The following is an 18414-nucleotide window of genomic DNA, read 5'->3' as shown; positions in this document are numbered from 1 at the left end:
ACATGTCCATAACATTGGAATGCGTCATCAGAAGGATCTATGACTGCTCATTCGAGGGGGAGCTTACGTAGTTGTACTCTTTTTACCTTACTATGGTTTTTCCCATTGGGTTTTCCTAGAAAGGTTTTTAACGAGGCAACAAAGACGTTAAGCGAGAGCGGATAGTGACACCGGCCCCCAAGGGGGAGTGTTACGAAAGTCAAAAGAAAAAATGAGCCGCTTTCGTTGAAAATATAAAAGATGTGGGCCCCGCTGCACTATTTGCACAGTAAATTTTCTTCTATATATACGAACGTTTGCGTTCGTTTGTAAACACACTGAAAACTCTTCTCTTCCCTTTAATAAGAAACACTCTCTCTCTATATCAGTGTTATCTTCTCCTACGGGTATAAATTTTTACTCTTATTTAAATTTTTCAATACTATAAAATCATAAGTTATTTTATAACAATTTCGTTGTTTTTAAGAGTTTAGGCTAAAAATAAATAAATAAACTATCCAAGTCTATAAAGTTGACTAATAAAACCCCCCATTTAGGGATTACTGGCCCATTAGGGTAATCAAGAGACAAAAGGTAGCAATACAAAAACGACCTCGCTTTGTTCCATGTCAACTTGTCAAGCACCGTCTTGAAACGACACCAGTTCAAGGATGGTCAACGATGGTGGGATAACTGGGAAGTGGGAACCGCTGAACAAGGAAGAGACTTCCTCGCGACTTCTTTTAATCGCTATAAACGATGTCGTTGTGGCTCAGATGAAATGAAAAAAAAAGAAAGACAGATCGGCGACGAGCCGTGTCTTCCATGACTCAGCATCTTATCAACTCTCTCTCTCTCTCTCTCTCTCTCCATTACTATTGAATTATTCCGTGAAATTTGGGAATCAAAGATAAGATAAGGTATGGGATCACATTTTTATAAACTTTTTCCTCCTATTTTTATTTAATTGTTTTTACCTTTTGTACAGTGACTTCAGCTTGTTTATGAGGTTTTTTTCTCTGTAATCCTGCATATATTCTCTGTCAGGCAGCAAAAGAAAAAATCACTTTCAGGATTTTGTTTTGTCTTTTTTATAACTTTTTTTAATAATAAAAACGCGTTCATAACAAAATAGTTTAAAAAGGTATTAAATTGTCGGTATTTAAAATGTGGGTTAAAAATAAAGTAATTACGAAAGCTACATTGAGCTGTTCTGATTCATATAATTTATTTATATATATAATCGCGTGTGCTCCTTCTCTGAATCTCAGACATTCATCAACCTTCGTTGCAGCTTCTCCTTGTTCCATCGATTAATCAAAAGGTATGTCTTTTTTCTTTATTTTTCCTCTTTTAATTTTTAATTTAGGGTTCTTCCTTGTCGATAGAGCAATATATCCGATGTTTCTGAGTATGTAAATTGGATCAGACACATTTGATGAACACAGATCTAGACATTTAGCCGACACCAACCTTCTGTGTTTTGGTTCTTTGTCTTAATGATTAAATCTTTTTCAAAACAGTGAGAAGAAATCATCATCATCATCATGTTGGAGAAAGAGTTTTTCACCGAGTATGGTGAAGCAAGTCAATACCAGATCCAAGAAGTTGTTGGAAAAGGAAGCTACGGAGTTGTTGCTTCTGCTGAATGTCCACACACTGGTGGCAAAGTAGCCATCAAGAAGATGACTAATGTCTTTGAACACGTCTCCGATGCGATTCGGATACTCAGGGAGATCAAGCTTTTGAGGCTTCTGAAACATCCTGACATCGTGGAGATCAAACATATAATGCTGCCTCCTTGTCGGAAGGAGTTCAAAGATATATATGTAGTGTTTGAGTTGATGGAGTCAGATCTTCACCATGTCTTAAAGGTAAATGATGACCTCACTCCTCAGCATCATCAATTCTTCTTGTACCAACTTCTTCGTGGCTTAAAATTCATGCACTCAGGTAAGGTTTCTTGGTGGTCCCCTTTATAGCTCTTGTGATTTGTGTCCATCACGGTGTTCTTATCATCTCTTGGCTCCTTGTTTGTTTGCGTGTATAGCGCATGTTTTCCATAGAGATCTGAAGCCTAAAAACATCCTCGCTAATGCTGATTGCAAAATCAAGATTTGTGATTTAGGACTTGCTCGTGTCTCCTTCACTGATTCCCCGTCTGCCGTTTTCTGGACTGTATGTTTCTATATCCATCTCTCTTATAGTTCCCAATTCACTAAGTTATTGTAGTATGCAGAGATTTGTGATTGTTCTGTAACAGAGAGGTATGTGTTGACTTCAAATGCATTAAGTTATGGTTCTAAAAATCGGTTTAGGCTGCAGAATTGGTCATATCCGAAACAATTTTCTTAAAATTCAATTTATGCGACTTAAATTGGTTTAAACCATTCTAAATCAATTTAAACCATTCTAAATTTGTTTAAATTTGTCTAATTTCTTTTGCTTTGTATATTTAATGTTGATAATTTATCAAAATAATTTTATAGTTAGATTCAAAAACTAAAATATCTTATATAAATGTAAAATATATAAAGTAAATTAATAAGTAGCTACGAATAATGCAGCTAATCAATCCTCTACAAAATGCTTAGTCACTGCTTGTACTTTCTGCTAAGTAACCAATTCTTGTAATGTTCTTTTGCAAGGACTACGTTGCTACAAGATGGTACCGTGCTCCAGAGCTCTGTGGTTCCTTCTACTCCAACGTAAATTCTTGTTTCCTTTCCATATTAGGCCTCATGCGTTAAGATGTGTGAGCTTATGGATCTGGTATGTTTGTGCAGTATACGCCGGCGATTGACATGTGGAGCGTTGGCTGCATATTCGCAGAGATGCTAGCCGGAAAGCCATTGTTCCCTGGCAAAAACGTTGTGCATCAGCTAGAACTCGTCACGGATCTGCTTGGAACTCCATCGCCAGTGACTCTCTCCAGGGTTTGTTTTGTCTTTATATTTCCTGGAAGCTAAATCGCAATACAGAGGCTTCTCTCACCAGAATAAACTTGCTCTCTTTTTATTGAGATGCAAGTTTCTTAAAGTTTTGTGTGTCATGAGGCTCTCTGTTTATGATGGAAAATGTAGATACGGAATGAGAAGGCTAGAAAGTATTTGAGTAACATGAGGCGAAAGGATCCTGTTCCTTTCACTCACAAGTTCCCAAATATTGATCCTGTGGCGCTGAAGTTGCTTCAGCGTTTAGTTGCTTTTGATCCGAAGGACCGTCCCTCTGCTGAAGAGGTCAGAGAAAAAAAAAAAACTGATACTCAGCTTCATGTACATGATTCTTGATGCATTTGTTTGCTTCCTTGTTCAGGCATTGGCTGATCCGTATTTTCAAGGATTGGCAAATGTAGACTACGAACCTTCGAGGCAACCTATCTCGAAGCTTGAGTTTGAGTTTGAAAGGAGGAAGTTGACTAGGGATGATGTGAGGGAGCTCATGTATAGAGAGGTAAGTAAAAGTCTCTCTGAGAAATGTCATTTGAGTTTCTAGGAATGTCGTGAACTGATTTGTTTCTATTTTTGGATATAAAAATAGATTTTAGAGTACCATCCACAGATGTTGCAAGAGTATCTACAAGGAGAAGAGAACACCAACTCTCATTTTCTATACCCAAGCGGAGTTGATCAGTTCAAACAAGAGTTTGCCAGGCTCGAAGATCACAAGGAAGATGAAGAGGAACGTAACTCCCCACCAGTCCAGAGAAAGTACACTTCACTCCCCAGGTTAGTTAGTTACTACTTCTTGAAACAGAACCAGACATGAGTTTTAGCGGATCAGACTATAACCAGGTTTCGTGTTGTGTTGCAGGGAACGGGTGTGCTCATCAGAGGAGGAGGGTGCTGATTCGGTTCATGCCCAACCGTCTTCGTCCTCAGTGGTGTTTACACCTCCACAGACTCCAAACAAGGAGACTGGGTTATCATCACAGGAGACAACAGCAGCAGCAACTCCGGTAAAACGGTCTGCTTGTCTAGTAAGGAGTGATAGTATCTGTGCTTCCAGATGTATCGGCGTCTCCTCTGCAGTCTCTTAGTCAACCAAAAAATAAACATGATTTTCAAGTTGTTTAGCAGCAAACCATTGATTGTTGTGCGTTATTGTATGCGTTTTCACTTTAACTGTTCTCTCTCTCTCTCTCTCGCTTCTTCGTTGATGTTGTTCTGGTGTCATGTTGTGTGTAATGGTTTCTCTTGGAACTTGAATTCATAATATTTCATCCCTTTAGAACTTTGCTATGCTTCTTCTTTTTTTATATATTTCAAAATTTTATATATGTAAAATTAAAATAATTATATTCATAACCTATTTAAGAGACTTTTTAAGGGTTGGTATCTTCATAACCTCCAGGCAAACCATGTGAAGTCTAGTGGCGGCAGTGGCGCTATACTTGCTGCAGCCATCTGTCATGGCTCTCTCTGTTTAATTTCGAGCTTTGGTATCTGAACTTTGTATACATGTAACGGTTTTGATGCCTTACCCTATTACTCAGGTTGCAGCTTTGGTGGAGTATGGTAATGCTGATGATGTATTTGTCTTAAGCAAGAGCTTGAATCTGCGTGTAAGAGGTTCCCTGCAATCACTCTTGGCTTTTCTCGTCCTGTGTAATCACTCTTCAACACTGCGACCAATTCTCAATAGTATACAAGAGAAACATTGACCTGGGGAACCTTTGGTCCTTACCAGGTGGTTTGGTCCTTTGCTTCCCCTAAACTTTTGTTATGCCAGCTTTGCTTGGGGGATAGGTAGTATACTCAAATCAAACTCTGGTTGATATATCATATGGTCGGTTCAAGCATATAATTGGTATACGTGTATTGTTGCGTGACTGCTGCAATTATATGGGGTATCTCAAAAATTGAAAACCGACTCATCTAACTCTGATGATACTTCCAAAGCTGATCTCAATATGGCTCCTCATGTTCTCGCAATGCCAGCCACCCCAATTCCGAGATAACTTGCTTAGCCTTATATAGGATGATATTTATCCGACTCAAGTACGTAGACTGTTTCCATTTTAGTTCATCAGGTAGAAACTCACATGTTCCATGTATTCAAACTGCCAGTAGCCTAAAACTTTTTTGGCGAAGTCATGGGATGGGCTCTACTTGGCAAACATAGACCTTCTTCTGCGTGATTTTCTTGGAAGAAATAGTCTGGGCACTTACCAGAGTTCCCACTCGCTTTCTCAACGTTATATAAAGCTTTGAATATTCTTTTGATACAATATTCTTCATACGTAATTTTCTGAATTTTAATGTGTTGTGAGATTATCTAATTTTTTTTCCTACTGTATATATTTAATCATTTTTCTTACTTTTTGGTTGCCGACATACTTATGGAGAAATTTTTGAACAATTTGAAATGAAAAGCTTCACCTTCTTCTCAAAGTGATTTAACTGATTCAGATGATTTACCATTGGATCTTGCTGACCGAAAAATAATATTAGAGTATCATGAAAATAAAAAAAATCAAGGTAATCATAGAATATTCTAATTTTACGTGTTGCTACTGAAACCGTTGAGATATGCTTTTCAACATGAAGATCGTGAAGACAGATCAACTGAATCGAAATCAATTTTCGAATGAATGTTTAAATTATTTTATCAAAAAAATGTATTTTAAAAATTTACAAATGAAACTGTGGTAAAAATTTATAAGATTTCAAAATACGAAAGATCATAGAATAATTTTGTAGATCTTTATTATATTTTATAAAGCATTTTAATATTAATATTTTTTATCTATGCATTGACACCGGTTAAAAAATATGGATCAACCATTGATATCATCTAACTTTAATTTTTGCGTTCTAAAAGAAGGATACTTGGAGTTGATTCCTTGCAGAGCTCTGTGGTATCATTTGAATGTGATTTGAAACTAGTGGGATCTATAAAAGTATAAACTACTGGTTGCTTTATACACTACTAACTACTTATACGAGAGTTTTGTGGAGTGTGAATTAATATAGAAAGTGGTAAAATGAATGGTGATGGGACACCACAGGAGTTTTTCTGATGTAGCCAACCAATGAGAAGATTCACGGGGAGGGACAATGGGACAAGTGGTGGCCCTCAAAATGTTTCCTACCCAATCATCAAAGAGTGGGACCCACCAACCTCCTTGTCTCCTCCTTGTCTTTTGCACCAAACAAAAAGACTTCTCTTCCACATTGAAACTTGAAGTGTTGTGAAGTTGTTTCACTTCCCATGGACATTTGTTGTGCGCGAATCGGTGTCCTTCATCATGCTGCGTCTTCTTGTCACTAGCGAATCTGTCCATCGTATGAATATAGCTTAGCTTCTCTACCGCTAGATCTATGGATTGAATGGATCGTTATTAAAGAATATCAGACATGTTTTGAGAAACGAAACATAATCAAGAGATCGTCGTTTTGAGTTTAAGATGGATCCACATATCTATATTCACATTTGTTTTTGTGTTATGAGCTATAATTTGGTGTAAAAATCGGTATAAATTATGAGATTTTACATTTGGTCTTTTCCATTTTATGAGAAATTAGCATGGGAGGTGGTGGGGGTTGATAAAGACAATCATGATAAGACAATGCTCATGTTTAATTAAAACACTACAAGACCAAAAGCTTTCTTTCACACATAACTATGCCGGCTTTTTAATCGCATGTCTATTGTAGATCTCTTATATTAGGTCTCTTATCGTAATATAAGATACGGTCTTTAGCTTTTAACTAAAAAAGGTAAGAGACATCTCTTAAATAAGAGATATAAGAGACGTTTCTTATATTACGATAAGAGACCCAACCTAAGAGACATGCGATAAACATGCTCTTACAATAAATAATAACACAATCCTTTATTTCTCTTATGTATTTTTAAATTAATGTTACAGATGTTGTCTATTATGTGCGAACTGAAATTGAAACCTTATTATGAGTAGCAAAAAAAGTAGTAAAATAGAATGGGTTTTGGATCCAAAGGAGTAGAAGAAAATGATTATGAGACAAGACAAAAAACTTTTTTGACTTTAGAAGATAGTGATGTCGGAAGATATAATCTGTGTACGTCCCGAGACGAATGATTTGCTCATCGGAAGCTACAAAAGCTGTTTGTTCAAATTGGGGATATGCTCCTTCCATGACAGTGATAATGGAAGCTTTAACATCCACACAAATTCATTTTTACAACCCTTGGATCTTGGTGGAAGAGAGTGGCCAGGGGTCACTACGATTGTGAAAGAAAAACATGGCATGATAGGTTAACCAACTTTACTATTGTGTTTAAAGCCGTTAACCATTTTCCAATATTAGTATTTTATAGATCATGTTAATGTTTACAGAAATACTTCAATAAAGGAACTAGAGAATGATTGTAGTTGCGTGCGATCAACCGCACAAAGAATATGGTGGTGGTGACTAGTGACTACACAAATCTGGTCTGATATTAACAATTTGACTTTAATGTTTTTATTTATTTCTGAATCGTAATGAACGCAAATCAGCATGCACCAACAAACATAACCAGTTTTCTTTACACAATATACTATATAATATATAGCGATACCAGATTTTTTTTGTTTCTTATGCTAATCCATATTTAGTCCCATATACTGTTGGTGTATTAATATATATTTTAATCGAGAAGCTTTGTTTCGAATATATTTGTTATAGGCCGTTCAAATGTCGTCATCAATTTTGTATGGAAATATATAACCGATACCTGATTGTCAACATATCATTTGTAACTTATGAGCTAAATTCTGATCTACACTTCAAAAGCGTAAAATTATTTTCTTAACCAAGTTTGATGTTATTGATTTTAGATATTTTCAAATATTAGTATTTGAATATGTAAAACTATAAAATATGTTTTCCATTTTAATTTTTGTATAATATATCACTTACTAATTTCTAATCCATTTTAACGAAAGATAATAACTAATTATTTTAAATTTATGTAATTTTATATAAAATTTATCAACTTTTTATTTTTGATTCTTAAAATTAAGGGCTTCTTTCAAACACAAAACTACTTCTGATTTTTTTTTAAAAAAAATTAGTTTTCTCCATTCACCCTAAAAATTCAACTAATTTACGAAAATACTATTATTTATTTATTTATTTTTATTTTTGAAATAAAATTATTTTACTCAAACATTATTATTGTCATCACTTATTTACAAAAACTTATTTGTCTTCAATATCACCAACAATCATTAACAACCAAAGCCAAGCTCTAAATATTTTAGAAATCAATATATACTTCTTCGCATCTAATTTCTTACATATATAATTCATTTATCTTGCATATCCTCTCTCATATCATCAATAAAACTCAAAATTTTATTTCAAGATTGTATTTTCATTAAAGTTACTCTTTGACGATTTTTGGACAATAATGAGTGGGTATTTGTTATTAAGAATTTATGGGTGCTTAGAGAAGTTAAGCACAAACTCTCACCGGATTTAGGTATCACATTTAAACAAATAAGATTTGTTTAGTGTTGAAAACTTCTCGAGAAGTCTAAGTCTTCTGATCAATGCATAGGTTAGTTTTGCAATTGACTATTTTTTTAGTTTTCCGTAGAAGACTTCCTTGTAACCAAAATTTATTTGAGTTGACTTTCCGAGAAATCTCCAAAAAGTGAGGTTAATTTTCTAATTGACCATTTTGATTTTTTTTGACATTTTCATAGAAGGCTTTTGAAGAAGTCTACTGAGTCTTCTTACTTTCACTTGAAGACTGGCTTTGTAAGACTTCGTGTGACACTTCAGACTTCATATGAGAGTAAGAAGACCTCTCCAGAAGTCTATTCACATCATATTTCTCCAAAAGTCTTCTATGAAAAAGTCATCTTTCTTGAAAATTTAGTCAATTACAAAACTCTTCTCACTTTTTGGGAGATTTTTCGGGGAGTCTTCTACGCCAAAAAAATCTGATTTTTTTTTTTAATATCATACCTAGATCCGGTGAGAGTTCGTGATTAGTTTCTTCAAGCATCCATAACTTGTTAATGAAATATATCCATTCGTTTTTAACCAAAATCGTTATACTTGAGTATCTTTGATGAATATATAATCTTGAAGTTCAAAATTTTGAATTAGATGATGAAATAAAAGAGGATATGCAAGATCAATGATTTATATATGTAAGAAATGAGAATGGAATAATTATAAATCAATTTATAGTAGAGCTTGGTTTTGGTTGTTAACGAGGGTCGGCGATATTGAAGACGATGACATTTTTCGTAAATAAGTGATAAAGATGAACATTTTTGAGTAAAATTATTATATTTCGAAAATAAAAATAAATAAATAATTAATGGCTTTTTAGTGAAGAATCATCAAAATATGAAAGTTGTGATTTTAGGAATGAAAATTATGATAGTTTTTAGATGAAAGTAGAAAATGAGAGGTAATGAAGTTTTATTGGTGTAGTGAAAAAAAAAGATATGAAAGTTCAATATTTGAGCTTTAAGAGCTCCAAATTGGCTGTTCATTGTGGTTTGAGAAATTAATGAGTGTGACATTGTTGAAAATAAGAATAAATTGTTAGGGTAACTCTCGTTTTTGGCAATTTTTGAGAAACAAACAATAATGATATTTTTTATATATTTGGAAAAGTTAATGATTGTATAGAGAGAAAATGGCAATATATAGAAGAACAAAAAATGTTATGTTTGTAGTTGACTTCAAATTTTATATTATTTTTTCAAAACTCCTTTTTTTTAATTATAAAACACTTTGCAATTTTTTATAGTAAAATATAAAAATATTTGTATTAAATAATATCATTTAAATGATAGAAAAATGTCAAATCTCTAAAATAGCACCTTTCTAAGTTTATATCACAAAAATAGCACTCAAAAACTAAAATGACTCACATTTCTAAGTTTATCCTTTGAAAATTTTAATTTTTTTATTTTTCAAAATTTGAAATCTTATCCCCAAAACTTCATTTCTCAACTCTAAACCCTAAACCCTAAACTCTAAACCCTAAACCCTAAACTCTAAACCCTAAACCCTAAACTCTAAACCCTAAACCCTAAACTCTAAACCCTAAACCCTAAACTCTAAACCCTAAACCCTAAACTCTAAACCCTAAACCCTAAACTCTAAACCCTAAACCCTAAACTCTAAACCCTAAACCCTAAACTCTAAACCCTAAACCCTAAACTCTAAACCCTAAACCCTAAACTCTAAACCCTAAACCCTAAACTCTAAACCCTAAACCCTAAACCCTAAATCCTAAACCCCACCCTTTAACTCTAAACTCTAAGTTTGTGACTTTTGATAAAACATTAAGTGATATTTTTGTGACTTTTGACCTTGAGTGCTAGTTTGGGAACAAAAACTTGATTTAGTGCTATTTTTGTCTTTTTCTCATAGAAAAATCTCATTGATATATTTTATTATATTTTAAATAATAAAATATTTAAGTAATAGTTAACATACATTTTGAAGAATCGTCCGTAATATATAAAGTAAACACAAGATTAAAACATATAATGATTATATCTTAATAGATCATCATGGTAGGGAAATATGTATAGGGTTTGATTGGTTTTATTGAGAGTAATATAGAGTAAAAATAAAAAAGAGCTGAAATTAAAAAAAATATAAGCGGAAATAAAATGAAGTAAATTGTTTTACGCTAATTATTAGATAAATAAGTATATGTAGATATTTTTGTTACTATTAAATGTACCGTGGTGTGATTTGTAACAGTAGTACCCTAAATCCAGAGTAAAATTGTAATACTAACTAGAATCGCCTCTTCCAATCACCGGTAGAGACTTTTGTAAAAGCGGTACTGACCCCTAAATATTTGGAGTCTGCTCAACCAGAAAGACATGTATTGACACGTAAATATCCCTTTCCTCATCATGACCAGACTCTTTCTCCATCGGAAACTTTATGTAACACCGATGACTCATGGAAATTGGACGAAGAGTTGTTGGGCTAGCCTGGGTTTTCACCGATCACATATCGACAGAATTGAATCGAGGATCAAGCTTCCAGAAGTTTGTCTAATCACCATGTACGGGAGAATCCCTAGCCATCACAGAAGCTCTGCTCCACGCAGCTCCTCTCAACCTCCTTCGCATTTGTATCCGAACAGATTTTAAAGTGCTTGTTAGAGCAATATCTTTTAGCCGGCGATTGACGGAGCTCTATGGAATTCTCACCGACATCGACGATCTATCTCTCTCCTCTATATCTCCATTTCTTTTGTGTCATTTTGTTTTCACTCCATGCTCATGAAATGATTTAGCTGATGGGATTGTAAACGCTTGTCTTTTGATCTATTTAGCTCGGGCCTAACTACTCTCTAATCTTCTTAATGAAAAATTTCACTGTTGCTCAAATAAAGAAAATAGTAACTAGAATAAATATGTGTTAATAAGTGGAAATTGGAGTAAAGTAAAGTTTAGAATGAACGTTTATTCTATAATGACTATACAATAACATCCATATAAATTGTTGTTCACAATATTTTTCAAATAATAATAATTCCAATTATTGATTTTCTTACAAATTTTCTTACTAATTTCCTTTTAGAATATGAAATATGTATAGGCAGATACTATATGATTGTCATAATCACTATATCTGGATATACTAATATAAAATTGGATACAACCAAATAATTAAGCAGTACTAGTTGAAGAAATGAATGTGATTAAATCCAGTGGATTATTATATGCAAAAACAAATATATAACTCATGCAGGTGACCTAGAATGCACCACATCATTATAAATTACATGCTTTACACATACGTATAAATTACCAGATTTGTAATAATTTATTGCAAAATTCTAATTTTTATTTAAATATAATAAATGCATTTGAATTATCGAGAAGACATGCATACAAAACAAAAGGTGTTTTTAACTAGGCGTTATTTTAGTCTTGGATAGTTTATGAGAAAACAAACAAAACTTAAAAGTATCTTTCTAATCGAGTAGTGTGAAACGTTCATGGTTAGTCGATTATATAAACTAGTACTATTATTGAATCTGGAAACATCTTACTTTCTTATCTTTTATTAAATGCCTCGTCTATAATCCGTACAAAGAAAATCAACAAACCCAAATTAATGTAGTAGTTATGATTATTAAATAGACGTTTCTATTTCAATAATTTTCAAACCAGTTATGTTTTCACTCTCTTTTAAAATAACAAACGTCATCATCTGCATATGTATAAAATGAAACAAAAAGTAAAGCAAATAAATACTAAATAATATGCGAGATAATGCGTATAGAGTAAGAAGTGTTCAGAGTCTCAATCATTTTCACAAAGCTAAAATTTGAGCCGGCTCAGGTTCCTCAGGGGAAAAAGAAACTTAGTTTTTTTTATAAGATAGAGACTCAATCAAATGTTTGATTTAAAAAATAAAAACAACAATTTGTTTTATTTAAAAGAACAATAAAAGAGAGGAGGTACGTTCTCAAAAAAAAAAAAAACAAAGAGAGGGGATAATAGTAAATGCTAATTAATTAAACAAACAGAAAACCTGCTGGTTAGTCGCACACACGGAGTCAGCATTTACTCCGCCATCGATTTACTGTTCGACACGTGCCACTTATACTCTTCTCATCTGCCTTTGACCGGCGAACATCAGTCAAAAGCCCCGCACTCTTGTATTTATTAATCAATGACTAAATTAAATTTTTGTTTATAAACATTTTTTCAAATTAAAACTACTTAAATGTTACATACGTTAATACAGTTTAATACTAATAATATAAAATTTGCTTAGTGGACACATATACACGTTAGGCATCTTAATATATTCTCCTTACATGTACATTGCTTATCCTATAATGATAAAACTACTATTTATGTACATGCGGCAATAATATACGTACGCATTAGCATATACTCCCTCCGGATTTGAATATATGATGTTTAAGGTTGTGCACCTTGTATACAAATGTATGATGTTCTACTTTTCATTAATGCATTTTGCTTTTAAAATAAAATGTAAAAAATATAAGTGGTTGAATTTTATTGGGATTCAAATAAATCTTTAAACTAACTAAAAGTAAAACCAAAAAGTATTTGATATAAGTAAGTATTTAATTTCTCTTAATATGTGTGCACAACCTTAAACATCATATATTCAAATCCGGAGGGAGTAGTACTCTATGATATGGATTACGCATGCGTGCGTGCGCATATACACATCTACATACATATATAATTATGTTTGTGTGTGTGAATGTGAATATAAATATAAAGGCATCGCCAGCTTCAAGTTTGTCTCTTTATTATTATTCTCCCTCTCTAACTTTACCTTTTCTTCTTTCTCCCCCTTGAAGAACCCTAGATCAATTTATTAATGGCTATTTTACCAGAAAACTCTTCAAACTTGGATCTTACTATCTCCGTTCCAGGCTTTTCTTCCTCTCCTCCTTCCGGTAAGCCATAAATACAACTTATACATAATCTAACATACTATGTAAATAATATGATCATAAGTAAACTACTGTATGAGCTCCTGTGTTCATATTCTTCTGGTTGATGATCTATTTTTTGTTAATTCATAATAAAAACAAGATCTCATGTATGCGTAACTAGTTTTACATCGCCATGTTTTTATAATTAAAAAGATAATAATTATGTCATCATCGTCTTACTTCTTTGATCCTGATATATCGTTTGTTTTTTTTTGTAACTTAGGCTAATATATCGTTTGTTTGTCGTTATTATTAATGTTACCGCACAATAAGTTTCAGATGAAGGAAGTGGCGGAGGAAGGGAACAGCTAAAGCTAGACATGAATCGATTGCCGTCGTCTGAAGACGACGACGAACTCAGCCACGGTGGCTCTGCTCCTCCGCGAAAGAAACTCCGTCTAACAAGAGAACAGTCTCGTCTTCTTGAAGATAGTTTCAGACAGAATCATACCCTTAATCCCGTAATTATTATTCTCTACCAATAATATCAATAGTTTTCTTGAACAATAATTGTTTTATACTTATGTTTCTCTATTTTTTTTTGTGTGTAAAATATAGAAACAAAAGGAAGCACTTGCAAAGCATTTGATGCTACGGCCAAGACAAATTGAAGTTTGGTTCCAAAACCGTAGAGCAAGGTACGGTTTCTTTTTCATTTATTTTTTTTACCTTTTTACATCATTGGTGAATAAAAATATCTGGCTATAATAATGTTAATACAATAAGCGAGTGGTCGATGATTAGTCTGAGATAGGAGTATTACTAAGCGTTAAACGTTGACGGAATATTAAATAAAGCAAACGAAAAAAACGAAATCTGAATCGGATTCGACCTACCCCGTTAGCATACAAGTCGTACCCTTAAATAATAAAAAGTAAATGTTGTCTTTTTCATACATATATCTCATTCCTCTATCAAATATTCATTTTATAGTGCTTTCGTTCGAGGTATTTCTTAAGTTCTCGAAAAGTAGTATACATGAATGACAACTTGCTACACCAACATGTACAAAATTTCAATTGACCTGAACTTCTCCAAGTCAAACCATTTACAAAAAAAAAAACCATTTACAAAAAAAAATTAACAGCCACTCAATCAAACACACATATTGATAAAAAAAAACTCTATTAATGTGGAAGTAGTTATATATGTCCCATCACGTATAAGTATGTTGTTGCATGGTTATTTTCACAAGTGACGACGGCATTTCGAAGCCGCCAGTAATGATATCCGATCCATTAACACGTTTTTTTAGTGATTGATGTAACTTGGAGTAAGTAATGTTTGAAAACATTTTGGCTCGTGTACGTCAATATATACGTGTATACATAAGAACATATACCTACCTATATATTCACGTGTCATTGTGTCAAGGTCTCAACGTTTCACACTAATCTTATTACATATTTTATTGGTAACGTATAGTTCTTCAGTTTCTCCATGAATCTCATTTGTTCAGGTGTATAACATATTAGAGTCTTGATCAATATATAAATTGTCATTCTTAAAAAGGAAAATTTTACCTATTTTATATAAATACATTATTAAATTTAGATATCTCAATAATTGTGAACAGATGTGAAAGGTATCTATGGTGCAATAAATAAGAAGAGTTTCAATACTGGTGGTATAACTATTATGACGGTTTCCCAAAATATAACTATAGTCATAGCCACACTTTTGTTACAATACTTATTACTAGCCTCTTTGTTCTTTCAATTTATATCATTATTTGTTAATAAATCCAGTAGATCAATCAATGTGTTTTTTTTTCCTTCTGTGCTGCCTCGTATACTTATCAATGCCCTTTGACTCATAACTCATTTGGCCCTTCATGCGTTTTTTATTTGTATGACGCTATTATAAATACTTTTAATATATATATATATATATATATATTTGCATCGTCGACAAGCATATTTAATCCTTGTTTTCAGTTTAATCTATGTACATAAACAAATAATTAACTCGTACCGCACCATTTTGGCTTTGTTTTGTTTAGGAGCAAATTAAAGCAAACTGAGATGGAATGCGAGTATTTTAAAAGGTGGTTTGGTTCTTTAACCGAGCAAAACCACAGGCTCCACAGAGAAGTAGAAGAGCTTAGAGCCATGAAGGTGGCCCCATCCACGGTGACCTCCACCTCGAGCCTCACTATGTGTCCTCGCTGCGAGCGAGTAACCACTGCAGCGAGTCCCTCCATGGCGGCTCCGGCCAAGAAAGCGCTTCCGCTGAAAGAGCGTGAACATTGATTTACATATTTATTGCTTATGGTTTAGAAGCTAATTAACGAGGGTCTGCCAAGGACACAAATTATCACATGATTGCGTGTAAATATTTCTTATTGATTCTATTCTATGCGCGCACAACAAATCCTTGTAAATATTTTTATTTTAATCAAAAATCTAATATTAATTTTGGATTGGAAATATAGTAATATAGTACATCGTTTTAGAAGTCAATATTTTCAAGCCCGTACCAGAACATTCTTAACCAAAAAAATCCTTACGATAACATTCAGCTTAAAAATACTTATCAGTTGGATTTTTATCTAAACTGAAGTACAAGCTGAAAATAACCTTTACTTTATCTAAATATTTACAATTCCTGCCACTCCCTTAATTACTATTTAATTACTATTGATTTAGCACAATTATTTATTATTATTAAACAAAAATTAACCGATTATTTAGTAAGAAAAATAACCATAACGTGTGCTCTTCTTCTCATGAATAATAGTTGAATCAATCATAAATACCCAGTATATTGTGTTGATCACCTTTTCCTGTGTATACAATACACCTGTCTAAAATTATGGTTTACACAGCATAATAATAAAAAAATTCAAATAAGATAGCATCCCCTGTATATATATATATATTAAAATAGAAACATTACAACATTTGAGATAGCCATGTGTCATCACAATGATTTTTAGAATTTATAGAGAAATAAGTTGGTCCATCTAAATATATAATAAGTTTTTTATTAAACTAAACATAAATTAATTATTAATATTCTTTATTTTTTCCATAAATAAAAATTATATAATTGCCTAATGTGGCTAAAGTATATATGATAATTAATGATTTTGAATAATAAAGATTTGATAAAAATTAGTGTATCATCTAATGTTTTTCAATTTTAACTTATTAAATCAATTAAACAGCCACATTAATCATATAATATAAATTTAGAGTTTAAGTATATGTTATATTTTGAATTAAAAAAATAACTATAAATTAATAAAACTGTTAAAAATCTCTTATTAAAATTTTCGTGAACTACGGTTAAAAATTTTATTATGACAAGACAAAATAATTAAAAAATCATATAAATATGAAGACTCATTTAATAAATATTAAGATTAATATATATATATATATCGTTTAAATTAACTATATACCATATAAAATACATAAATAATTTAATTTTGAAATTTTCTTTGAACAAATATTGACAACTTAATAGTTTAATTTTAAACCTTGCATTGAATTTTTTTAAAAATTATAATTAGAAAACGATTAAACATCACACAATGAAATTTTTTGTTATCACTGATTCGAAGTTTTTGCTCTAAAAATATACAAATGATCAAAAAACAATATGAGCAGAAAAAATATTTAATAAATATTAATATTAAAAATTTACTATATATCTATGTTAATATCATTTAAATTTAATTATAGACCATATAAAATAAAAAGTGTTTGTTTGGATTAATAAATTTTATTTAAGTTTTTGCATCTATTTGATAATATACGTAATAGTAACTGAATTTTTAATATTTAATATAATTTTTTATATTCAGCGCAAGGTGCGGGTCTTAACTTAGTTTTATAGAATGTTAAATTTAGAATCATGAAACTAAATAACTTTTTTTGTCTCAGAAAGATAATACAAATTTTATACTTATGTATTTAAAATTTAACTTCCTAATTCGGCCGATTAAGGGGATGATATAGGTTGAAAAAGAAAAGGGGGATGATATATAGTAAAACGCCCATTCAGACTTAGTTGGGCTAAGTTAAAATGCACTAATTCGAATATCTCAAAATAGGTGCATTAATGGTCAATTTATTTCACAAAAATGCGGAACAGTGATATGACCCATAAATATTGGTTCGTAGATATTTGAACTATAATATGCCCCTGAAGTTAGTTTCCGAACGGTGATATATATAGGCCATCTATTGGTTACGCAAATAAACAGCATGCCGTTTATACTTCAATGTTTTGGTGCAACAAGGCTGCAACTTCAATTGCGGATCGTGTGACTAGGGACAGGCGCTACCAGTCTTATGTAGCAACAGGTGGATCTACTTGGCTACGGAGCCTGCTACAACTAGAAGGATTACCTTCATAGGTATGGGTGGCCTCGCCTTCTGGAATAATTGCAGGCTCTGCTCCTGCTCAATGATGTTCCTGACGTCCTTTCTATCTCTCTCATACCCCTGTTGGGTGCTGCTACACCATCTACTGATGGTCATGTTTTCTAGCTTTATATATTGCTTCTAGCTAGTTTTGTTTCTCTACGGCTTTGTTAAGACTATGGTACTATATGTTTGATAGTGTGCTTCTTTAATGGGCGCATCACTCAAACCCCCCTTTGAAATAAAATCCAGCGTTAAAAAAAAAAGCTAACTCACTCATCTGGCTTGCCTAAATAGAATGTGAAAGTTTATTCATGGATTAAAGAGTTTGGGTAAAGCTCAAAGTCACTAGCTAAGGGGAAAAGTTTCGAAGTCTTTTCTCGAGGAAATGAACAGAAACTTAGCTCTGAAATCCAAACGCAAGTGGAATCCTCACGTACATAGTATTCAATTTAATACATAAATTGTATAGTCTATTAGAGTATTCAAGATCCAACCCCATTAGTATTCCAAATGTCAAAAGAAAGCGCAAAATTTTTAGGGTTTCCAAGCAAGTAGATTTGTATAAGTGTAGTTCTTATGAGAACAAGAACACAACTTTGAGAATTGTCTC

General features: G+C 32.5%; 2 protein-coding genes across 3 annotated transcripts; both read left to right on the top strand.

Annotated features, from left to right (window-relative positions):
- The first annotated feature begins 789 nt into the window (after positions 1-789).
- On the top strand, positions 790-4215 carry LOC106327474 (mitogen-activated protein kinase 17-like). The gene is made up of 10 exons (XM_013765633.1): positions 790-899; positions 1251-1303; positions 1503-1932; positions 2030-2157; positions 2628-2687; positions 2766-2915; positions 3063-3218; positions 3295-3432; positions 3520-3707; positions 3793-4215. Exons 3-10 carry the CDS (start codon positions 1527-1529, stop codon positions 4016-4018), a joined length of 1452 nt encoding a protein of 483 aa, XP_013621087.1. The 5' UTR covers positions 790-899; positions 1251-1303; positions 1503-1526; the 3' UTR covers positions 4019-4215.
- A 9015-nt stretch (positions 4216-13230) lies between these two features.
- LOC106325899 (homeobox-leucine zipper protein ATHB-17-like) lies at positions 13231-15850 on the top strand. Of its 2 annotated transcripts, none has more exons than XM_013763950.1 (4): positions 13231-13389; positions 13708-13889; positions 13987-14066; positions 15431-15850. In XM_013763950.1, the coding sequence occupies exons 1-4, from the start codon at positions 13311-13313 to the stop codon at positions 15678-15680; spliced, it is 591 nt and encodes a 196-aa protein (XP_013619404.1). In that variant the 5' UTR covers positions 13231-13310; the 3' UTR covers positions 15681-15850. The 2 variants fall into 2 exon arrangements, with proteins under 2 accessions (XP_013619404.1, XP_013619403.1); XM_013763949.1 differs by having other exon boundaries at positions 13254-13389; positions 13702-13889; positions 15431-15826.
- The last annotated feature ends 2564 nt before the right edge of the window (positions 15851-18414 follow it).

Source organism: Brassica oleracea, chromosome C2 (genome assembly GCF_000695525.1).
Source record: "Brassica oleracea var. oleracea cultivar TO1000 chromosome C2, BOL, whole genome shotgun sequence".
NCBI classification, from domain to species: Eukaryota; Viridiplantae; Streptophyta; class Magnoliopsida; order Brassicales; family Brassicaceae; genus Brassica; species Brassica oleracea.
The sequence above is the reverse complement of the archived record's forward strand: the minus strand, read 5'-3'. Positions and strand labels throughout refer to the sequence as shown.